The following is a 21,942-nucleotide window of genomic DNA, read 5'->3' as shown; positions in this document are numbered from 1 at the left end:
GAATCAGATTTGTTGCCCACGAAACAATATTTAAGTTTATTTGTCCAGCAAGGTTACTATGATATGCACCAGCTCACTGAAAATTAGGACTTGGAAGCATGGACGGTTATCCCGTGAAAACAAATATGTATAGCATCATATTTCCACAAGTGGGATTTGGACTTGAAATTTTTGTATGGCATAACCTCATCTATGGATGGTGAGTTTCTCAAGATTTTTGAAAACTTCCAAATATGATTTTTGTTGAAAATTTCAAGTTCCCAGCACTTAGCTAGTTTTCATCAGATATGCTCCCTAGAAGCTTATGCAATCAGGGGCTCAGGGCCAGGAAGGTTCATACAGGTAGTGCCTCAGTTGGATCAAATGATGATGCTCTTCATAAGAATATAGAAACACAAAAATTGATAAAGAACTAGCAGAAAGCCAATTATATTCTTAAGCAAATTCTAAGACTGAGGTACTGCTAAAAATCATTATCATATACAGAGGAGCTCTTAAGCTTCTGCAGTACAAATCTCAGGTATCCCTATAAGCTAAAAGGCATACATACATTCAATCGAGATAATTGAATAATATGTTAAACAATTAAATCAAGTAAAAAAAGAAATTGAAAAAAATTTACTGTGATAGTTTACAATGTAACTCTGCTTCAAATGGCTATTGTGTTGGCATTGGTTTATTCTGCAAAAAGTGTCTGAACATTATCAAAGCTTGTCGAGGCCGGTGCAACGGGACTTCATGGCCTGCACCTGCTACGGTCACGAGAGTTAATCCTTTGTAAACTTGACTCCAACCTCCTACCTGCAATATCAGATAAAACTAACAATCAATATTAAGTTGTAATATTTATTCTGCTACAAAATTTGCTTATAAAGTCAAATGCTCTTGTTACTGACCTTCCCATGGTCATACCAAGGGTACCAATTTACCAGTGTTGAAAGCTTGAGAGCGTCTATCGAGTACCTTGTTGCAGTTACAGGAACTACAGCATCTGTATCCCCACTGCAAAAGATTAAAAAGGAAAAACATAGCTAAGTCAATAGTTCAATGCAATCCATGATTACGCAAAGCATTTTTTTACAGCTATGAGAACTTAGTTTCGAAGGAAGGTTTAAAGGTTGTTTTTCCTTGAAGAGAGACAGGTACAAAGTTGGATAACAAGGACTTTTCATCCGTCTGACTCCCTTTTAATGAGTAATTAAAATGTCCGGAGAAAACATCCATTTATACCAGTATCCCAATGCCAGTATAAAATGGTAGATGATAATACAAGTACAATTACAAAACATGAAAGCACCTATATAATAACTATGTTTACTGATAGAACTTATGTTGAACTGACCAAAGCATGTACCAGATGTGAGGACACTCAGTAAATCCCTCCTCTGTAATGCAACACGATACAAGATGCTAAAACTATACTCACCTGAAAACCCATATCTTGATACCAGCTGCTATCAGTTCTTGGTAGATTGGAAGCATGGATCTTGGGGAATCTGCCCAATAGGTTCCGACAATATCACTGTGATAGAGAGAGTAAATGAGTTAGCATGTACAGAAGAGGAATACCAATTACATGGGATATTTTGTGAGCTACCTGCATGTTTGCCAAGGGTAATGAATTCCGGTTGTATTTGCATGTAATGCCTTCTGCACTTCTGGCCGATTGTAGTAAATACTTGCATATCTTTCGGTGCAAGGGTCATAAGCTCTGGACAACCAAGGCTGTGGATGGAAATAAGTCACTAGACATAGAAAAGAAAGGAGCCAAACTATAGAAATAATGTTAATAAACGGGAATTGGAAAAAAAAGGCACATTTTCATGCACAATAGAAGTTTGCAGAAATATATCCATTTATTCTACAGATGTATATCTAGCGTAAAATGACCAATACCCTTGTTTTCCAAGTGAAGTGTCGGATGACACAGACTATTTTTTAAAAAGGTTGATGCCAGAGTTTGGTAACTGTACTGTGTGCATAAATGCAAGCTTGTCCAAAATTAAATCAGAAATCATAAACTTCATATTTCCTAGTTAGCGAATGTGCTTACTCCATCCAAGTAACTTATTTGTCAGTGGATGTTGCCAAAAAAAAATGTTTTCCTTTGTGTTGGACCTATAACTGTTCTGTACGCTTTTCTGAACTACTACAGCACAAGACTAACAGCTTTCAAAAAAAAAAGCCCAAGACTAACAGTGAACCAATTGGATTGACAGTAAATTAATTCAGTCTCCTCGATAATTTGATATTCAAATGGAGCTACTACATCATATTGAAGTAAATTGCATCCACGCTTGATCATCTGTTAGTTTCAGTAAGCATCTGGTGATTGATATTGCATTGCTTTCTGCTGAGTGCAAATAGTACCTAATAAGCAAATGGGATCACTGCCCACAAAAAAGAAAACGCAAATGGGATCACTTATTTTAGCAATTTAAGACATTGGAGTCCGGAACTAGATTTGTGAAACAATATTTCAACAGGGTTACTTGATGGAAGCTCAGAAAAGGAAACAGAAAAGCACTTACATAGCGTCCACCCAAGCCAAGTTTGAGAGAGGCTGTGTCATTGCATGGCTTTGTATTCAAACTATAAGGATCAATATTGCCTTCTTCAGCACTGGCTAGATTTAGGTTCTTGAGACAGTCAGGCGAAGGGTGCTGTGAGGATTCAAGCAAGCATGTTGCCTTCAAGTTGTGATACGTTTTGTCAGAGATCAGACCATGAGTCCACCAAAACTCGAACGTGCCAAGGTAGTCATGGTAGTCATCAATAACCGCATTCCCCACCTTAATTTTCAGGAACCACCAAATTTCAGAAACCAGCATAAATAAACCAAAACTAGTACAAGCAAAAAAAAAAGGCTCAAAAGGTGTACCATAAATCCTTTAAAATTAATTGCGGGATTCTGAATGCCCTTGTTCTTTTCATATATGAGCTGGGCTAATTGGGGAACATAATGTCCTGCAAAGTGCAAACATCAGAGGCCACCCAATTGAACTCTTTCACCCTAAATGGAGCTAATCAAAACAGAATTCAGAACTTCTCTTACTGAAACTTTACCTGCATAACTTTCTCCAGCAATATAAAACTCTCTGTACTTGTACTGTGGAAATCTCTCCAACCAATTCACCAGAAAAGCATAGGAATCCAGTGCTACAAGACAAAGGCAAGTACAAGACGTTGGTACCTGAATTCTTGATCAACAAAGGTAAGTGAGCAGCCCCAGCTCGCGCAGGAATGGCCATGATTCAGTTTTACCTGTCTTTGCGTCTCCTGCGGTGTACAGATCCAGCGACGAATTCGAGTAGGAGAAGCCAACGCCGGCCGGCGACTCCAAGAAGAGCAAATTGGCCGCTGCAAGCACATCCCGAAACAAATAAGCCACTTCCAACACCAGCATTGCATCGTTGCTTGCTCTCTACATTGAGACTTGAGAGTCGAACGGAGCTCAAGAACATGTACCCACCCTTGTTCCAGGAATTGGGGTTGAGGTAGAGCGTCTGGCCGTCGGGCCTGATGCGGAACGGGCCGACCTCCTCGGACGCGCCGTAGCCGACCGACGAGCACCCGGGCCCGCCGTTGAGCCAGAGGACGAGCGGCGCGATGGGCCCCGCCGCCGGCACCGCCTCCACGAGCCAGTAGAAGAGCGCGCGCCCCCGCGCCGGGTTCACCGTGACGTAGCCCGAGTACTGCGAGAAGTCCACGTTGGGCGGCTGCCCCGGGAGCTCCCGGATCCGGTCGTTCTCCTGGTCGGCGGTGCCAGTGGCCACGGCCGCCGCTGCCGCTGAGACCACCAGCAGCAGCACCAACGCGCGAGCCATTGCCATTGGGGGCAAGCTCCAATGGCTGGGCAGAGGCAAGCTGCCAGTGCAGTGCAGCTCCCCCCCGGGAGAGATCAGCTTCAGGCACTGGAGATTGGAGAAGTAGCGGAGCTGAGCTGAGCCTGGCTGCACCCAGCACAGTGCTCTGCACTTGCCCACTACGCAAACGCAACGGCGCTCCAGCTACAGCTGCTGCTGCTGCTGACCAGGGACAGGGGGATTGTTTGCCCTGTTGCTGCCTTGATTTGAGTGGGGATTTTGGGTCCGCACGCCACCCTCCGCCACTCCCATTGACCGGAGGACAGCTCAGGGAGCCCGAGCGTTGTCCCCTTAATCGTCAAGGGAGGAGGAGGAGGGAGGCAGCTGACCTCATCCGCTGGCTCTGCTCTGCTCTGACCAGCGCGCGGTGCCGGGAAAGGCGGTGGTTGCGGGAAAAGTACAGGCCGAATGTGCCGAGATTTCCTCACCCGCCACGATGATTGATTGGCACGGGTACAGCTCAGGCGCCGCGCCCTGGGCCAAAAGCGCCGGATCAGAGCGCGCGCCGTATCGCGGCCCTGGCCGCGCGCGCGCCTCTAGGAGAAAAAACTCGGCGTCCACACCAGCGCGGCGTGCTAGGCTGCTAGGTGTTACAGCGCGGCAAGTGGGGTGTCGGAGGGCGTAGTAGTGGCGCGGTGGTGCTTGTGGCGGTGCCGGTGGTGGCGCGTGGGAGAGCAGAGCCGCGCCGAGCCGAGCTGCTGAAATGGGGCACATGGGGGTGGGGGTTGGAGGGAAACCGGGCGGGAGGCGGCTGAAAATTCGCAGGGCCGGGGATCGCATCGCATCTGCTCTCGCCATGTCGTCGCGTGCGCACGCGTGAACGTGGAGGCTGGGAAAAGGGGGAGAGCAAACTAATCGAAACCAAACCGAACACGCGGGCTGCTGAGCAACGCGAGGGATCGTGAGCTGTTTGTCTCGTCCGACCGCTCGAGGCAGGTGGTGCCCCAGCTCCACGAGGAGCACGACACGAGGAGAGGAAGGGTCGCTTCGCGGCTTCAGGCGACGGGGGCTCTATTGCCCGGAGCCGGAGGCCGGAGCAGCAGTAATGCAAGCCACAGAGCAAGGCGTTGGAGAGTGAGATGATGTCGAGAAGCAGAGCAGCGGTCGCGACACTGACTGGACTCCGCATCATTGCATCGGTCAGAAAAGCATGGGTTGTTCAACTTTTAAGCGAGCCCCACGCTAGATATTTCAGTTTAAAGGGCTGTTTGGATGCCTGCCTTAGGCGCCACACTGCGCCTAAGGTGCGGCGGCCGATTTGGCCGCCACACCTGTGGCGCGAAATGTGTGGCGTGGCGTGGCGTGTTAGGCAGGCATCCAAACAGCCTTTAAAACCGTTCGTGTGCTAGTTTAAGCATACCTGTTCACCTTCTGAGTTACTCTGTCTTTTTTTTGTTTGAAGCAGGGAACTAATCTGTTAGCAAATTGAGCTAAGTACAGCTATATATGGCTGTATGAGCCTTTAACAAATTAATCAACACCACGTGTTAATGTTCATCGGAAGTGAGGATAACCAAATAGCCCATAAAATGTGTATAGATGCAACTAATAACGGTCTGTTTAAGGTACACCATCCTCAATGCTGCAACATTAAGTAACAAAATCTGCAGAACTTTGGATGTCTGAAACTGGCTGACAAAAAACAGAGAGCGAACTACTCCTTCCGTCCCTACTCCAGATGTACGACTGTTTCTTCCTTCCAAGTACTACTGGCTACAGCAACGGAAGCTACTACAGCAGACGACGGGCGCTCAGCTCGCCAGGTCCGATTCTGGCTCGATGGCAGAGCGGAGTCCCTGACGAACCATCATCTGCGCGTAGAACTCGGCGTGCTCCTGTTCAACCATCAAAGTAGCAATAAGAATCCCTTCACGTATAACCAGGTGCAACGAGGTTAACGTTAACCAATACTGAATCCTTGTGAGGCGGAAGCTCCGGGAAACCTGCGCTGTGGATACTCGCAAATACCTTGACGGCGACGATGACAACCGCGACGCCTTTCAGGCGGGACTCGTGGAAGAGCTGCCGCGCGGCTTCGGCGGTAATGGATGGCACCACCTGCGGCAAGGCCTTCTCCACTGCACACAGACACAGGCGAGCACGGCGGCGTCGAGAGCAGACGTGAGTTCGGGCTCAGAAGACTTGCTTGGGATTAATCCAGAACAGCGCGGCGGATTCGTTTCAGGACAAGGGCGGGCCCGGGGGGTACAGCGTGCTTACCGTGCTGCTCGGTGTGGCGCGCGTCGTCGACGAGCAAGACCTTGTAGCTGTCGCCGCTCCCGGAGCGCCTCCCGACCTTGAGCCTCCCGGGGTCCCCTCCTTCCTCCGCAACGGGGAGCGCGTCGAGCTGGGACTGGTCAAACGCCGGCCGCTCCAGCACCGCGCCGCCAGCGCCGCTCGCGTGCGGCACCGCGGCAACACCCGCCGGAGTCGCCATCGTCCGATGCCGGGCTCTCGGGTTCACGGAGACCGTGGAGGGCAGCGGGGTGCTGGTGGTCGCGGTGCTCGGGAAGACAAGCGCGGCGCACGCGGCTGCTCGGCCGCTGATAGCCATTGCCAGCGTGAAGACTTCAAACCAGCAGGCGACGCCCTCGTGTTCGGGAACACAGGCAGCGATAAGGTTGAGAGGCAATGTAGGCAGCCTAGGCAGAAAGCTTCTTGCTCTGTAGTTGCTCAGGGGAGATGATTTGGAGAAGCAGAAGCTCTTGCTTGACAATGTCGAGATTTATTCAGGGTTCAAGCAAACATAATGCCAAAAAAAATGGCAGGTGGAGCGTTTGAGAAGACTCTAGATCCTGTGGATTGCATTGCATCAGTGAAACTGGAATTACAATTCTTCACGCCTTGCTCTCTCCGTGGTACAATTACTGCAAGTGTACAAAAAACTCATACTACAAAACAAGGGCAAGGCGCTCATGTCTGAGTGGCCACCCGTTTGCCACGACCATAGTAAGCACCACACTTGGCTGGTTAAGAGTTAAAGACCGGACCATGATTTTTCCTTCCGGACAGAGACGAAGAAAGCCAGGGTGAATTTCTGAGTCATGGAAGTTCCAGAAGCCACATGTATACATAATCAAACACAGCAGTCCCGATCAAGTGCGAATTGTTTGGCATAAGGGATTAAAATCAGAGGCGTAAAGGCAAATGCAATGTCGTGACTTTCTCAAGAAAAGAAAGGTGTGTTCCAGTGCATACCACCACGGTGCTACATTTGGCAATAAGTAGATACAAAAATGCATTATGTATAACAAATTTTTATCCATAGTGACTGCCCAAGGTTACAGCAGAAATTTCTAGCTTCTATACACTTTAATTACGCGCGATTACATCAAACAAATCGACTTCAGGTTTGGAAGGCAGCCACCCCTCAGCCTCAAATGACTATGTAATTATCAGTAACCAAACGAATCCTCTGTGAAAATTTTGGAGGCCTACCTTCCCTTAGCGGAAGAACAGCAGTAACCTGAAACGATATTTTGGAGAAAACTAAGAGAACTATACATTGTAGGGAAAGAAACATAAAATTCAGGAATTAGAGTACACAGTCCACAAATGCTCTTTACAGTTTATCAAGTTTACAGTTGGGAAAAAAGAATGACAGTGAACAACCAGAACACTGTATTGCAGAAAGCATGACATCAAAGCAGTGGGGATTGGTAAGAGATCTTTATTTGGTGCTTAAACAATAAATTCAACCTCCTCAGACCATATTGGGTGCCAAGGACCACGAAATTATTTAGGTTGTATAGGTTATGCACTTATGCAGTATTAAACAAGGCAAAAGTAATGGGGGGATCTGGTGTAAGGTAAGGAAGAGTTTCAGGTGCTATTTTATGGAGTATTGAGTGAGTGGGTACAGGCCTCCACGGGTAATGTTCTATACTCCAAGATGTAATTCTAAACTAACTGATTGTCTCCCCAATTTCTCTCTCATTATGCTCCTAACCATATCATACATCATCAGGAAGGTAAACAAGTAGATGCAATGGAAACAAGAAGTAACCAACCTTCAAATCACTGAAGGTGCTTGATGCAGAAAAACCAACCGAGATGGGAAAAAATGTTGATGGGTCAGATGCAGGAACAGCAAATTCCATAGAACCACTGGAAACGAACGGACAGGAAGTATTAGCAACAGCGTTGCGGACATTGCATGAAACTAAAAATAGTGAGATAGCATTGCATCATATACCTGCGGTTGGATTGGTCAATAAGAATAATTGACCATTCCAACACTGAGTTTCTTGAGTCATACCTGCGTAGAAAAAAAAAGAAAGAGAAAAGTTAATATATGCAACTAGAGAACAGCTAAATAGGCAAACAAAGAGACCATCTGAGTGCTGAGATAAATTTTAATCCAGAAAGAGCAGTTTCAAAGAGGCAAACTTTGAGTTGTAACACTTTTAGAAGGAATTATTATGGTAAACAGAGGCTACAGACAGTTTTGTGGACCTCAGTATTCAATCAGCAAAAAGATAACTTATACCAAATTACAAACAGGTAATGACCTGCCTTCCAACTTCTTGTAAAACAAACAGCTTCACCTTTCTTATATAACCTAAACTCCATGTTTGCACCCAAAGACTTGTTGGATGTGTTTTCTTTCAGATGCGCCGTTTAACCTATAGCTCTTAGCATTATTTGGGTTGTACAGGTTATTCTTGAGACATACACATTACCAGAATATTTAAAACAGGAAGGTAAAGGTTTTGAAACATACTTCCATTCTCCATCTATCTGTCTAACACTTGGAGCCGCCCTGAGTGCAGGCAGAGGTATAGAAATGACAACGTTATGTAAATCAAACATCTCAGAAGCTTCATACTCAATGTTTACATATGTTTCATTTCCAGAGACTGAAGGCCAGCAATTGACTGCAAGTGGCAAAAACAGGTTATACAAGTCTAAATTTGCAAGTAATTACAGCAAACAATTGAAACATACCTGACAACGGCAGAGATGACTCATCCAACTCCTGGATTCTCCACTTCACAAGAGGGGTTTCATTTTGACCACTGGGGAAAGGCCTGTTTGGATCTTTTGCCCCAACAAATTTCTGACTATTGAACAGCTCTTTGTTAATATAAGGGTGTGTCTTGAAGCTAAGTCCAGGTAGATCTTGATTCTCAATCTGCAAACCATGCAAATATAGTATGATCCACCAATTAAAAACTACTTTATTAATTAGAAAAAAATATTGTTAACCAAAACACGGCCTTGGAAGCAGGTAATAGTGATCATATACATGATATTTATGATAGCAGGGATACACAACAAATTTCAAATAAATTTGAAAGAATCTCAAGGCATATGGAACAAACAGTACAATTTCTGCAACAAACATTTTATATTGTACAATTAAGAAGAAACAAAAAGAGAGCTTCAGCGAATAGAAGGTCCAGAAAATAAGTATAGAAAATGACCTGCAACTGGATAAAACCGCCGGTGTCATTCAGAACTTGGAGAGCAAGGGTTCCTTGAATATCAAAATTATGAATCCCCCCATCTTTTTTAACAGTGACATTGATCTTTTCTTCAATTGCAACTGCGATAGGATCACTTGGTGGGATAGATGACGGTCCTGACTGAATTCCAGTTGGTTGAGCGTCCTCCGAAATGAGTTCTCCTTCAGCTTTCAAAGATTCTAGGAACTGATTTGTCTTCTTTGCCTTGCCCAATTTCATACCACCAGCCACTTTACTAGTGGCAGGAGCAGGAGCAGGAGCAGAAGGAAGCCCTGTACAAATATCATAAGTGATCAACATAAAATTATAGCTTCTCATAATAGATGCATTCATTAGTGAGGGTTCCTTTCCAAAATCCACTTAAAAGCTGAGAGCTTGAATTCACCTGAAAGTTCTGTGATGAATTTGAGAGTTCACACCATTTTAAAAAAAAAGATACAAAATTCAGAATCCACTATCATCAATTCTCAACAATGCAAATCAGAACTACTATATAACCATTAATGCCGGCAATAAAAAAAATTAACGGCACCAGAATTTCTACATATGTGTTTGCTTGGGTACTAACCTTTGGGCTTTTGAGCGAACAAGTCAGCAAATATAGGATCTCCTCCTAGACCAGTGCCTTTAGTGCTCATGTCACTAAAACTGTTTGGAGGTCTCAGGGGGCCAAATGCTTTTTCATTCTTGCCTCTATCAATCTGTAGAGATTCCAACAAGTTCCAATATTATATACTAGTCACAATCTAGCATATAAAAGTTTTCATACCATTGCTAGTCAGTCAAAGAGCACGGGTAGTCACATGTAGTTTTCTATGTTTACTTCTGCTGGAGGATATTAAATTTTTCTAGAGTACCTGGATTGCAAGCATGAAAGTGGTGAAAGTTATAATGGCTATTGCCATGCTTACAGGATTGAAAACTTAGACCAACAGAAAGGGCAATGTTTTTGATAAAAGAATGCGACAATGATGGGAGAAATACTACCTATCTTTCAGTGCTTTATCAGCAGCTACAGAACTGGAATATATCTAGTAGAAAACAGTTATTATTAAATTAAATCCCATGCTATTTTGTGTGACTACTGACTACCGTGCTCTTTAACTAGCTTTTAGATAAGTAAAGATTTTGTGTGAACTCAAATCTTTTAGAATTTTCATGCTAATGTTTACCAAACTTCAACTTAACAGTATAAAGGTCTACAAGAAGAAAAAAGATCCCTCGATGTTCAAGATTTAAGAGAAGCGTGTATGTTTTAGGAAATAGAATAGGGCAAACCTTGCTTTTCTCAATCTCAGTAACTCTCTTCCTCATGTGATCCTTAGTTTCGTTTATTTTGCTCTGCATGACGAGTTTGTACAGCTTCTCCTCATGGCTCTCCATCTCACAATACTGTTTCACTTGGGCAACAGTAACATTTTCTTTGTTTCCAAGGGAAATGGCTTCATCAAAAGCAGAAGCAAGGTCAAATGCTGCTCTACAGACACCTTCCTCGTCCAAAGAGGGGGAGTATTCAGGTACCTTTGTATATGTTCAAGGAAATCACTGAATTGAATTAGCATTTTGAATATGCAAATGCTATAAGCTTATAGTTAGGTCATAAGCAAGGACAACTGGTGCTAATACAGTGATTCATGCCTTGACCTTTGTTCCAAAACCGAAAGGGTGGGTATGTTCATGCATAATCTTCTCTTTTATTTTCCAAAAGCAACACATGGGTATAATGCCAGCCGTGTAGCAAAAATAAATGACACAGAGATGGCAAAAATAAATCCTTTTTCTGGTGTTGACTACAAAATCTTTTAGCAGTAAACTAGCCGCTGATGGTATGAATATAACACAAATTGGGGACAGGATACAAGTTTAGAGAGCAGCCTCAGTGTCTCCAGGTCTTCAAGAATGTTACTCTGCTTATTTGTGATGACTAGAAGATATAAGGCTTCAATAGGCTGATAAACATAACGGACATTTTCAGTCTCAACATAGGTGTGTTGCTTTCCAGTTCCCACCAACTTTGGAAATGCTGCGAGCAGTCCCTCGACCCTGCTCCGAGACATATCAACAAATTGTCTTGAAACAAGTGCTGCAGTTGAAGAAAACAGAGACAACACATTATTTGCTATTAAAAAATTCGTCGGGCAAACAATACAAAGAAAAATTGTTGGTGGTAGCTTGACAAAAAATAACTGCATAAGAGGAAACCCATAAATCTACTGGATAAATCCTATTGGGGAAAGGCCATTAAGTGTTGTTTTCACACAACTATAGACTCATGACTACACACATGCGCGCGCACGCAAATATGCTATAGCTAAAAAGTAAATAGAGTGCTAAATGTTCAAGGAAGAAGATATATGCTACAGGTACAAAAGTTACCAAAAAAATGTTAAGTACTGAGGAACAAAGATATAGCATTTATGAATCAACAATAATATATTACTATTCAAATTTAATAAACGGGCAATTCTAAGCCGCTTACCTTTTCCAGATTTTGATACTATAGAGGCTGCAAGGACCACCTGTAATACATAAAAAGGAAAAAGATTGAACAATCAGATTCTTATGGATACCAAAACACGAAATGCATCAAAGATTATAGGAATGATGCATATTTATCAGTGCAATGCCCTCTCTGAATGTCTAGGCACCAGGACCAAAGTGAATTAGTTATAACGAAAAAAACAATATAACGTCAAATCAATCATACCATTTTCAATGGTTTTGTCACCCAGGAATAATAAAAGCTGAATCAACGAGTAATTGAACTGCAAAAAAGAGGGTAATTAGTTCTATCAACAAAAAGCCATGTTCAACAATATAACAGATAGACTCATGAGAACTGCAGAAACACAACATTCAGACTACTCAGAGAACTTAGTCATATAAAAATTAATGCAATTTCCACGTAGCTACCACATAACTTGGTAAAATGCAACAAGAGTGAACCATTATTAACATATAAGTGAAAGCTGACATATTTTCCAGGGCCTATGTTTTTTTAAGAAAGACTGGGAACGACCAATGAAGTTTTTAGAAATCTCAATTACAACAGTACGAGAATGGTTCCTTGAAAAATACAACATGAGAATAACTGATAGTCATATACCTCAACAATGAGGATTTGTAAATTGTAGGGGTAGTTTTTTCATATAGCCAATAATTTGAGTTTTAGCATAACTGATTTTTCTTCTTGTTTCCCAGGTTTTAACATACCTTAACCAATAGCAAAACTGATTTCCATTATGTTATGCTGGTTTTATCATGCCCTAATCAAATAAGGTTTTAGTTGGTTAGGCTCTAAATACAATATCATTTCAATATATAAAAAAAAAGTCAGATACAACAGCCCCTACAAAACTAAAGCTAAATTCTGAGCACAAAACCAACATATCAAAATTTTGGAATGTCCAGGTCAAAATTCTGAAGCTACCGATAACACAACAAACAGCGCACGGGCTTCAGGATCATCGGCGGAGTTAAACGTGGGGGCCACTGTGGTTCAGCTCAACCCACGGAAATTACGGGATACAGACAGGCACTGGCACTCCGACGCAACACACAAATCCGGATGGCCTCATTCGTCCCATCAAACACATTAGAATTTCGCAAAACAAAAGGAACGAGCGATTCGTCCAAGCAGTAGGCCGAGCCTAAACGAGAGAAGGAGGAATCAACCCGAGTCCGGTTAGATCTCCACCCCACACCGGTCAGGGGTGGACGACGACAGAAGAAAGGGGAGAGGAGCGGTTGGCGGTCGAACATACCTGGATCTAGACGGAGTTCGCGTTCGGCGCGGGGGCGGAGATCGTCGGAGAGATTTGCCCGCGAAGTTGGCGGGTGGGGAATTTATCCGCGGGCGGCGAGCTGGTCGCGCCGGACCGCGTCAGTTGGCGTTGGCGCTGGCGCTGGCGCTCAAGTTGCTTCGTTCGGAAGCCATAAATAAATAAATGATCAAATGATTCGTTATAGCTGCACGAGTAATGTCGGCCCAATATAGCGTTGGCCCAAGTTTAGTATGGGCTTTACACTAGACTTGGGCTTTTCTTTTTCAATCGTCCCTGTTCTTCCGATGCGTCGTCGTTGTAGGCTCGTAGCTCAGGTTTGGTTACTTGCGAACGGAATTCCTAACCTTGTGAAATCTGGGTCTGATGAATCTTTAGACTCACCACGATGTTCTTGCTTTCTTTGAATTAAATTCAGGGAATCGCTTGGATACCAAATCCATAACAGGGAAGATGGCTGTATGTAATCCACTTCAGAAGAGCGCTCGTTGCTCATGATGCTGTTAGCTTCGATCTGGTGGCTGCTGCTAATACAGAAGAAATCAGATTGATTTCTGTTCAGGAACCCATGGATTGCCACCCGCGCGCAAGTTAGTACATCGAAACCACACATATAATATCTTACACAAAGAACATTCAGATATAGCAATGGCAATGGCTCTTTGGAATGGATAAATATTGCAATTTTCACACGTTAAGAAAGTCTATCGAAAACCGTTTTGTCGCTACATTGAAAGACAATCGCACACACTATTAGCATCACACGTAAGTATCAATCTACAGGGAGAAAACCATGTCTGCAAACACAGTTAGAACTGTCTCGATTGTCAAATCAACCCGGACAGATCATACATTACACAGAGAGAACAATCTAACTTAGAAAATACATCATGGAGTTAAAACAGCACGAAACCTAACAATCACAAGGGCATGATCAGGCAACTGGGGCATCCTTCAGCGTTGCAGGATCGACCTTCGGAGGGTCTGAATGGCGCCTCACTCTTTCCTTTGGCTTATCGACCGGTAGACCGCTCGGTTTGTCGATGATCGGGAAGGAGAGGCGCTTCTTAACAACCGAATGGGCCAGAGGTGCCCTCTCTGAAACCTCAAGCTTCTCAGTCAATAAGCTGCGGTATCGAGACTTTGCCCTCGCAGACTCTGTCGACTGCATATAACTGGGGAGAGGTGGTGTGCTAGTCAGGCTTGCATCATCCCGGACTGAGCCTCCGCCTATGCTCTGCCTCCTTGGGCGTTCAGAGCGTATGCTCGTGATGCTCCTCAGGTCATCTTCCCTGTACAGCCAGCTGCTCCTTGGACTTGCAGGCCTGGTCTTTCCTGAGGTAGATGGTGCCTTCGATGGAGGTGTTGAAGGTGATTGCCGGCTTGGTGGACGGCTCGACTTGTTTGGTGTTGCTGGCCTCTGGATTGAGATGGCACGGGGTACAGACATTCGAACAGAACTGGTGCTGGAATTCTTTGTCAGAGAACGCTCTTTAGGATCCTTGTCTGATGCTGCCAATCGGCTCTCCCAAGGTCTTGCTGTCATCCAGCGTTCCATCCAGCTCCAGCCCCAATTAGGATTCCCAGGTTCCGTGAAAGTTGGGGTTATTGTTCGACCCGAATTTCTCCACTGCATGGGAAGAAACAGAATGGCGAAAGAGTGAGATACAGAACTACATGTATTGAACAGGCCAATGCAGCTACAAATATTAAGAACTAGTACAACAAGTTAAATAATATAGGAAAGAGGCAACTTGCCTGGTGAGAAAATGCATATGCGAGTGCTCTTTCTCGTCTTAGTGCAGCTTCTTGTTTCATAACTAGGCTGGCCTCAATTTGTTCTTTGGATTGATGGCTGTGATCCCAGTCTTCATCAATCTGATACGAAAGTTAGGTGTCACAGCTCTGTTATATCAGGACTACTGTTCTATGATTGCAAAATTTTGATTACCATCCTCTATCCAAAGAAAAGATCTACTTCTGATTACTACGGTATAACGTTAACTCCCTCCCAAAAGTTTGTGGCATCAGAATAGTGTGCTCACCTTCATTTTCTCAAGTTCCCTTTGATGTTTCAATTGGAGCTGCCTTTGAAGAGCCTGTTTTTCCTCCTCCAACTTCACCCTTCTAGAGTAGATTTGAGTTTGAACTCTTGTCATCGTTTGTGTGCAATGCAAAGTGTGAGCAGTTTGGCGCTTGACGGCATTTCCATCGACAAGTGACTTCAATCTAACTAGCCCTCTTAGTGCCCGCAATGCTCTCCTTGCCTAAAAAAGGATATTTACCAAATTTAGTAACTTTTTTTCAGCTGTTACATTGGTATTAACATCTCTCAAGTACCATAAAATTGGAAACATCAAACAAATATAACTTTGAAAATGACCCACAAGCAAAATCTTTGCTGTATTAAAAAAAGAACAAATCGTACAGATACACAATGATGAATTAGATGTCCGCATAAGACACAATGATGAATTAGACAGCAACACTTTACCAACCAAATCAGATGTCATACAAAATATGAACCCAACGGTTAGCTCACGTGCATGGTCTCATGTGCCGATAAGTTCAAGACAGTGACCCACAGCAGCCACAAGATCTTATTTTCTTATTATATGGCTAGTCCAACAACATTGACAAGATAACAGAAGCAAGTAGTAAATGACCTACAAGTGCAGATGAATTACCAGATAACCCCTGAAGGCAGTCTGAATCTTGATGGCAGCAAGTTCTTCCCTTGAAGTAACAGGCATTTTTGGTGCTGCCGTGGTAACTGCTGTGAGGCGGACAACCTCAGCAGCGGCCTGGGCAGCAACTGCAGCAGCTTCAGCAGCAACAGCGGATGCAAGGGCAACAGAGTATGCATGCTTGTTCTGCTCACTGTCTGTTTCAACTGGCTTGACATCTTTAATCTCCTGAGAGTGTGGCTGAGTAAGTTGTATTGGTGGTGGCGGCGGCAACGGAGCTACTGGAGCAGTCCCGGACACCGTTGAGGTAGAAGGATCAGAGTGCCTCGACTTTCTAAATGGCCATCTCCTCCTGGATTTTGACTTGTCCGCCTTCTCAGCCTTCGTAGTAGCCAAAGATCATACAGATCGAAATGATAAGACTTTGATGACAAGTGGATCATTTTTCCTGTGAATTAGGGAATTTTGACATACCTTTGCTTCCTTTCCATCTGGAGCGGAGGAGCCGAAGACTTTCTTCACAGCACTAAACCACTTTCCCTTCTTACCCATTCTTTGCGTTCTATTACTGTGTCTTCAATGTCTCGGCTGCAAGCCTGCAAGTACAGAACATATCAAATGTTCAGTAAGATTGACTCTACTAAAAAATAAGGCGGAAACTAGAATACTTGGCCAGCGGAATCTAATCTTTGGAATAAAACAAAAACATGATCGAGCACACGGCTAGATCAGTAGTAAAATACTAAAGAGCAGCAGTTCTATTAAGTGTTCTTCTACTCGCTGTACCATAATTCATGCATCAGGAGTAAAATTCAACAAAAACTCATAATACCAAAAGATATGCTAAATAAGAGAGGTTCAACCACAAATCAACGACAAAATCAGCTTGAAGCTGCTCAGATGTCGAACAGACAAAGAGAAAAAGAGAATCCAGTATTCACCACGAACTAGCAGGATAACAACGGGATCCCGACACCAACACACCACAGACTTAACTGAATCAAGGAGAAAAACAGACGGTATTGAGCCCACAGGTTTACAAACAGAGAATGAACACAAAACATTCGCCAACGCACAATTCTTCGCCATAAATGGCAACTTCCTTACAAAAGAAAGGCGCCTGTTTTGCACACAAAACAAGCTTCGTGTGGCGCTTCCTACCCTTCGACTCTCGAACTCCATCGATCGTTTAGCAGGCGCAAAAACTCATCAGAAGGTCGAATCACAAACGATAAGAGTGGATGTTGCCCCAGACCCAGAGAAACCCTCGCAGCTGTACCTGAGGCACCCGCCGCTACCCCTCTTCCACAATCGCGAAGAAACCAAGCAAGCAAAACCCCAAAACAAAGCCGCAGGCGAAGCCAGCCAAGAAGAATCAAACAGCGGCGCGCAAAACCCCAAAAGATCCGATTTTTACCGCGGGAAAGGCAAGCTTTCACCTCGAAAGCAAGCAACAAGCCACCGAAAGCCCTGAGCTCCTCACCTTCCTCACCCAACTGAAGGCGCCATGGACCTAACTCTGGTCTCCCTCGCAAGCCACCCCCCACCGCACGGACCTCTACCACCGCCTCTACGTCTTGGTCAGATCAAACCCGCGACCAGCGCATCCATCCAAGGACGAAGGAAAAATAAACCGGAGACGGAAAGAAAATACCAAAAGGCAAGGAAGGGCAAGCAGCCCAACCTTTTTTTTTCTCACTTTCCTCACCAGTCCAAAGGCGCCCCCTTTTATCTGCCAGCCCAACCCCGCACGCAGGATCGATTCGCCCACCCCACCGCCCCGACGGCGACCCCGTCCCGCGCTGTTTACCCCGCCCGGGCGCGTGGCCCCGCCCGCAGCCGCGTACCACGGCGGCGGGGGAGGCCGGCAACCGGAGTGGGGGGGGGGGGGGGGCGGGGGGGGCGCGACGGGCCGCTCTCGATCTCCTCTCCCCCGGCTCCCCGCCCGCTCGTGATGGTCACGCTCACGCTCCCGGTGCCAGCCGAATGGCGCTGTCCCTGCTGCCTCTTATTGGCAGCGTGGCGGGCCCCGGGGAGGGGAGCATGACAGGTGGGCCCCGCGTGGCCGCGGACCGGTCGCGGCAGAAGACGTTAGCCGGTTGCGACGACTGGTAGAGTGGTAGTACGACCAGAAGACGTTGGCTCAGCCGATGGCCGCCTGGCTGTGCGCTGTGGCTCCGGCTGGTCGGATTCAACCCAGCTGCGCGGCGGCAGCTGGCCGGCCGCCGGCTCGTGGCCCACGCGTCATGGACGCAGGCGGGGGTTGCTCCGGCACCGTGTAGCGGGCAACCACGGTACGGAAGTACCCCCCAGGCGCCCACAAGTACTTAGTAACTGCGAGCAAGACCCACCTGTAATGCACGGCTACGTATTTTCATCGGTCAAAGGGGCCCACCGGCACCGTTCCAACTTGCTCCGGTTAAATGCCGTGTTGAATGAGGGCATTTACAACTCGGTCACAAAACGTCCCCGGATTGGAAAAGCCTGAAAAGGCTTCGCTCGGCCGTTTTTTACAGCTTTATCAGTTGATGCAGACATGCAGTACCTGTAAAACGCTGCTGGCTGGCTGGCCTTTGTACGTTTCGCAGTTTTTTGCCTGCCTGCCATCCTTTACTTTCGAGAGCCGAGCGGGAGGAGACGAGGAGTAGAGGACAAAGCCGATGGAACGGGCGGCGATGGCACATCATATGATTAGAATAGCGTTGGTGTCAGTGAGGACTGAGGATGAGATGAGATGAGATCCGTTGCTTGCGTGAGTTGTTTACTCCGCCCGCCAGCCTCGGCGCGGTGACCCGGATGCCGGATCTTGCCAACTCGAGCGGCCGTCGCCTCTTGCCCTCCGCCCTCGGTTCCCGGTGCGCTCGCACGTGCGGAATGACAGATTGGGTGGCGGCCGCCCGGCAACCTTTACTCTTTACCCCACGGCCGCGGGCGCCTTTTCACCGTTGTACGCCCGCCGAGTCGCCGAACCTTCATGTTCCGTCGCCGCCGCGGAGGCCGCCGGAGCAAACGCCGATCGGTCCACGGGTACGTTACTGCGTATTCGTACGCGCGCGCGATCGTTTGGGCGGGCGGCTGGCCTGCCCTGCCAGACGGCCAGACGGCCAGTGGTTGAGGGAGATTCTGGAGCGACACGTACGCGGCGCCGGGGTGTCCGGGCCTCCGGGGTAGCAGTAGCACGTGACCGTGTGCCGTCAGATCAGTGCACGGCTTCGGCGCCGATCTGCTAGGCTAGGGAGCCGTTCACCGGGGCGCAGCTTTCGGCTACTCAATCAGCGAGTGATAGTGGTTCCCGTGTGGCCGTGTTGATGATTGGTCAGATTCAGTGTCTTTTTAAAATACAGCATGCACATCGGCATTTTTACTTTTAGCCGGCTGTTCAGAAATCGAGTTTTTTCGTACCAGGATCGTAAAGCGACACGGTAGTATGGAGGTGATCAGATGATTGTCTGCAACGTGGCCAGGAGCTAACGGAGGCTACCTAGCAATTTGTTACCGTGACTCGTCTTGCACGCGAGTCACGTAACTCGTGGGTAAGGATGGAAGCTGATCGGATATGTATGGAATCGGATTTAGATATTACTTGTAGACTGCAAGAAAAAAATTACAAACTCTCATAAATTCACTTTCTCATGCTTAACTCCACTGGAATTCACACACCTGCTTATTTCTCGATGACCTCGCCCTTCTTTAAACCATGGTTATTGATGAGCTTGAATCTGTAGTTAGACAATAGAGAGATAGATCGGATCAAATATTATTACTATCATTTAGATGAGAAAGTCTATTACAGAATGCAATCAATGGTACAAGAACCATCCGCTGGTAGCTAATTTCAATCTAGAAAAATATATCAACGAACAATACTGTGGCAGCTAATTCAAGAAATAAATTTCTTCAAAACAACGGTGTCAAAAGAAAAGAGAAAATAAAAATTAGACTAGTTGTTGCCTACTCCAAATATCTCTCTATATTTTTTATGTTCGTCAGATAGCATTCATTTGCAAGATGATGCTACATTGCTATTTGCTAGTCCCAACTCCCAAGGCCGAGAAGTAGTCATCACCCAAAAGCAATAATAAAATCAGAAAGTCACCTTTGCTGGTTGAGCAGCAGATCTGAAGGGGAAGCGGGAGGAGGGGCCACCAATGCTCGATAGGCCTTCAAGCAGGCTTGGCCTCGACCTCGAATCAAATTGGCGCTATGCTCTTGACTGTCACAGCAGGAAGGGGGAGGGTTGCTGTGGGAGTGGAGCCGCGGCCCACCATTGTGGCCACCGGGAGAGGAACTTGGGAGCACGCCAGCACGGAGCAGAGGTGCCAGCAACAGCTGCAAAGGCGCGCTGAGGCGTCGCCGACGCCGAGCAGGTAGGGTGCGAGCTGCAAGGGCTGGGGAATTTTGGAACCGGAGAATAGAATGGTTGAATGGGAACGGCCGGATGGATGGGCTAGTGATGGTGCGCAAGGTCAGATTTTCGCGCGCGCACGACGGCCGGGCGGGAATGCAGCGCGGGAAACCCTGAATAGCGCAGCGACGCCGGCGCGAGTGCGCGAGCACGGCGGGAGGCTGCGTATCCGCTTTCACATCTGTATCCGTCTGAAATTCGGATATCCGGATCCGAATCCAGATCTGCAAATCGGATACGAATACATCCATTTTACCTTCCATATTAGAAACGAATACGAATACGGATATCCACGGATACGAATATCGGATAATTCGAATATCCACTATCCATTTCCCATCCTTACTTGTGGGAGCAAGATGAGAAAGTTTGTACGTGCCCTTGCATGTGGCTAGGGATCACGTTGGATGGCAGAATTCTCGGCATGTGTCCCCGGTGGAGTGGCAAAGGGGACATTGTGCTCCAGTCCCATCTGTTGTTAGCTTCACTGGCCAGCCCACAGGAGGAACTCTGATTTCTTCGACCCCAATTGTTTCATAATTCTTTTTTTTTCGTGCGCTAACAAAATTTCCTTTTGACGTCTTCTTATTCAAACCGATGCACGGTGACGACAGCTACAGGAGACGGGGATTTGAAGCTAGAAATAAATATATTGAACTGCATTATGAGCTTGTTACGTCTTCAGAACATCTCTCTAAATTATTCTCGTGACATCTTGGCTGAAACCCTCAGATGACATGCGTTAAGATTAAAATGGTGACTAGTAGGTGGTCCAGCTTGTTCAACGTGAGATCACGTCCATTATCTCGAGAACTCATTAGGAACTTTCTTTGTTTCTGTTTTTCAGATTAATTTCAAGTTAGGATCTGTTCATCCGGAAGAGTCCAGATGTATCGTCCCTATAGAAAAATCGCAGTTTTCCAGCTATAATAATCAAACCGTTTCATGGTACTATGAACAATTCAGATCAACAGCCCAAGATCGCCAAGCATGTGCGCCCAACAACCACCTCTCCAGAAAAAGGAGCCCGTCCGTCCACTGATCAGTGATCCCGTGGGTGTAGTAGCAGAGCCGCACTGGTCACTGACTCACTGGATAGGGTAGGGAGCGTAGGGCCATGGATTTCATGTGAGACCACGTACCGCCACCACCAACGGCGCGCCACTACGAACTGTTCGCTGACGGGGCGCCTCCATCCACTTGGATCGATCAGGTGCAGCCATCTGACAGGACGTTGCAGGTGTCGGGGCGGAGCAGGGCGTCCCATGGGCTTCCGCTCCTGCCTCCTGAGCTCCTCCTGAGGTCGTTGGGTGCGGGGCCGAGGCCTGTGGGGGAGCTACGTGCTGTAGACTGTTCAGCTCATAGCACTGTTGCTGCAGTGCTCGGCTAGCAGCCTAGCAGTGATAGACTTGTCCCCTAGTGATTGCTCCAACCAAAGCCCCGAAAGGAGCGGCGGTGATCCTGGCTCGTCGAATCGTCGATCATTCTGCCCAAAGAACAGACGGTCATTGCTGCTCTGGTGAATCATCTATGATGGGGAAGAGAATAATTGGGTGTTTGCTTTTGGTGGAAGTTGACCGCTGGGTAGCATTAGGTCTGCTTGGATTATAAGGACTAAAATTTATCCCAGTCAAATTATCTTATGTTTCGATACGAATTAGAAGGATAAAATCTACTTTAGATCCAAGTGCTAACAGTGAAAGTGCTAAACTTTAGCACTACCTCATGTAAACA

At 46.2% G+C, this 21,942-nt stretch overlaps 4 protein-coding genes across 9 annotated transcripts; all 4 read right to left on the bottom strand.

Annotated features, from left to right (window-relative positions):
- Positions 1 to 413: 413 nt before the first annotated feature.
- LOC112893079 (serine carboxypeptidase-like 27) lies at positions 414 to 5,019 on the bottom strand. The gene is made up of 9 exons (XM_025960240.1): positions 3,473 to 5,019; positions 3,265 to 3,360; positions 3,067 to 3,159; positions 2,882 to 2,967; positions 2,532 to 2,792; positions 1,598 to 1,725; positions 1,427 to 1,522; positions 897 to 1,002; positions 414 to 801 (listed from the first exon to the last, which is right to left on the bottom strand). The coding sequence occupies exons 1-9, from the start codon at positions 3,831 to 3,833 to the stop codon at positions 658 to 660; spliced, it is 1,371 nt and encodes a 456-aa protein (XP_025816025.1). The 5' UTR covers positions 3,834 to 5,019; the 3' UTR covers positions 414 to 657.
- A 357-nt stretch (positions 5,020 to 5,376) lies between these two features.
- LOC112895799 (ATP-dependent Clp protease adapter protein ClpS-like) lies at positions 5,377 to 6,571 on the bottom strand. The gene is made up of 3 exons (XM_025963789.1): positions 6,087 to 6,571; positions 5,835 to 5,944; positions 5,377 to 5,701 (listed from the first exon to the last, which is right to left on the bottom strand). The coding sequence occupies exons 1-3, from the start codon at positions 6,418 to 6,420 to the stop codon at positions 5,618 to 5,620; spliced, it is 528 nt and encodes a 175-aa protein (XP_025819574.1). The 5' UTR covers positions 6,421 to 6,571; the 3' UTR covers positions 5,377 to 5,617.
- A 433-nt stretch (positions 6,572 to 7,004) lies between these two features.
- Positions 7,005 to 13,232, bottom strand: LOC112895798 (coatomer subunit delta-3-like). The gene is made up of 12 exons (XM_025963788.1): positions 13,099 to 13,232; positions 12,042 to 12,099; positions 11,814 to 11,853; positions 11,194 to 11,417; positions 10,613 to 10,855; positions 9,903 to 10,035; positions 9,293 to 9,606; positions 8,814 to 9,000; positions 8,590 to 8,743; positions 8,062 to 8,124; positions 7,877 to 7,973; positions 7,005 to 7,332 (listed from the first exon to the last, which is right to left on the bottom strand). The coding sequence occupies exons 2-12, from the start codon at positions 12,042 to 12,044 to the stop codon at positions 7,243 to 7,245; spliced, it is 1,548 nt and encodes a 515-aa protein (XP_025819573.1). The 5' UTR covers positions 12,045 to 12,099; positions 13,099 to 13,232; the 3' UTR covers positions 7,005 to 7,242.
- A 584-nt stretch (positions 13,233 to 13,816) lies between these two features.
- Positions 13,817 to 17,696, bottom strand: LOC112893640 (protein IQ-DOMAIN 1-like). Of its 6 annotated transcripts, none has more exons than XM_025961072.1 (6): positions 17,488 to 17,696; positions 16,278 to 16,399; positions 15,804 to 16,184; positions 15,162 to 15,383; positions 14,875 to 14,994; positions 13,817 to 14,746 (listed from the first exon to the last, which is right to left on the bottom strand). In XM_025961072.1, exons 2-6 carry the CDS (start codon positions 16,353 to 16,355, stop codon positions 14,051 to 14,053), a joined length of 1,497 nt encoding a protein of 498 aa, XP_025816857.1. In that variant the 5' UTR covers positions 16,356 to 16,399; positions 17,488 to 17,696; the 3' UTR covers positions 13,817 to 14,050. The 6 variants fall into 6 exon arrangements, with proteins under 6 accessions (XP_025816857.1, XP_025816858.1, XP_025816856.1 ...); XM_025961073.1 differs by having other exon boundaries at positions 16,278 to 16,401; positions 17,491 to 17,696; XM_025961071.1 differs by having other exon boundaries at positions 17,512 to 17,696.
- Positions 17,697 to 21,942: the final 4,246 nt, after the last annotated feature.

Source organism: Panicum hallii, chromosome 5, assembly GCF_002211085.1.
Source record: "Panicum hallii strain FIL2 chromosome 5, PHallii_v3.1, whole genome shotgun sequence".
Classification (NCBI taxonomy): Eukaryota; Viridiplantae; Streptophyta; class Magnoliopsida; order Poales; family Poaceae; genus Panicum; species Panicum hallii.
This window is presented reverse-complemented; position numbering and strand designations above follow the sequence as displayed.

Coding starts and splice junctions, on each gene's coding strand:
- LOC112893079 (XM_025960240.1), bottom strand. CDS start 3,833: ATGGCAATGGCTCGCGCGTTGGTGCTGCTGCTGGTGGTCTCAGCGGCA. Junction 3,160..3,264: donor CGCAGGAGACGCAAAGACAG/GTAAAACTGAAT, acceptor TTTGTCTTGTAG/CACTGGATTCCTATGCTTTT. Junction 2,968..3,066: donor TGCTGGAGAAAGTTATGCAG/GTAAAGTTTCAG, acceptor TGCACTTTGCAG/GACATTATGTTCCCCAATTA.
- LOC112893640 (XM_025961072.1), bottom strand. CDS start 16,355: ATGGGTAAGAAGGGAAAGTGGTTTAGTGCTGTGAAGAAAGTCTTCGGC. Junction 16,185..16,277: donor CAGATGGAAAGGAAGCAAAG/GTATGTCAAAAT, acceptor GCTACTACGAAG/GCTGAGAAGGCGGACAAGTC. Junction 15,384..15,803: donor CTGCCTTCAGGGGTTATCTG/GTAATTCATCTG, acceptor ATCCTTTTTTAG/GCAAGGAGAGCATTGCGGGC.
- LOC112895798 (XM_025963788.1), bottom strand. Junction 11,418..11,813: donor AGTATCAAAATCTGGAAAAG/GTAAGCGGCTTA, acceptor CTTCAACTGCAG/CACTTGTTTCAAGACAATTT. Junction 7,333..7,876: donor GCACCTTCAGTGATTTGAAG/GTTGGTTACTTC, acceptor ATATCGTTTCAG/GTTACTGCTGTTCTTCCGCT.
- LOC112895799 (XM_025963789.1), bottom strand. CDS start 6,420: ATGGCTATCAGCGGCCGAGCAGCCGCGTGCGCCGCGCTTGTCTTCCCG. Junction 5,945..6,086: donor GCGCCACACCGAGCAGCACG/GTAAGCACGCTG, acceptor GTCTGTGTGCAG/TGGAGAAGGCCTTGCCGCAG. Junction 5,702..5,834: donor TTGTCATCGTCGCCGTCAAG/GTATTTGCGAGT, acceptor ATGGTTGAACAG/GAGCACGCCGAGTTCTACGC.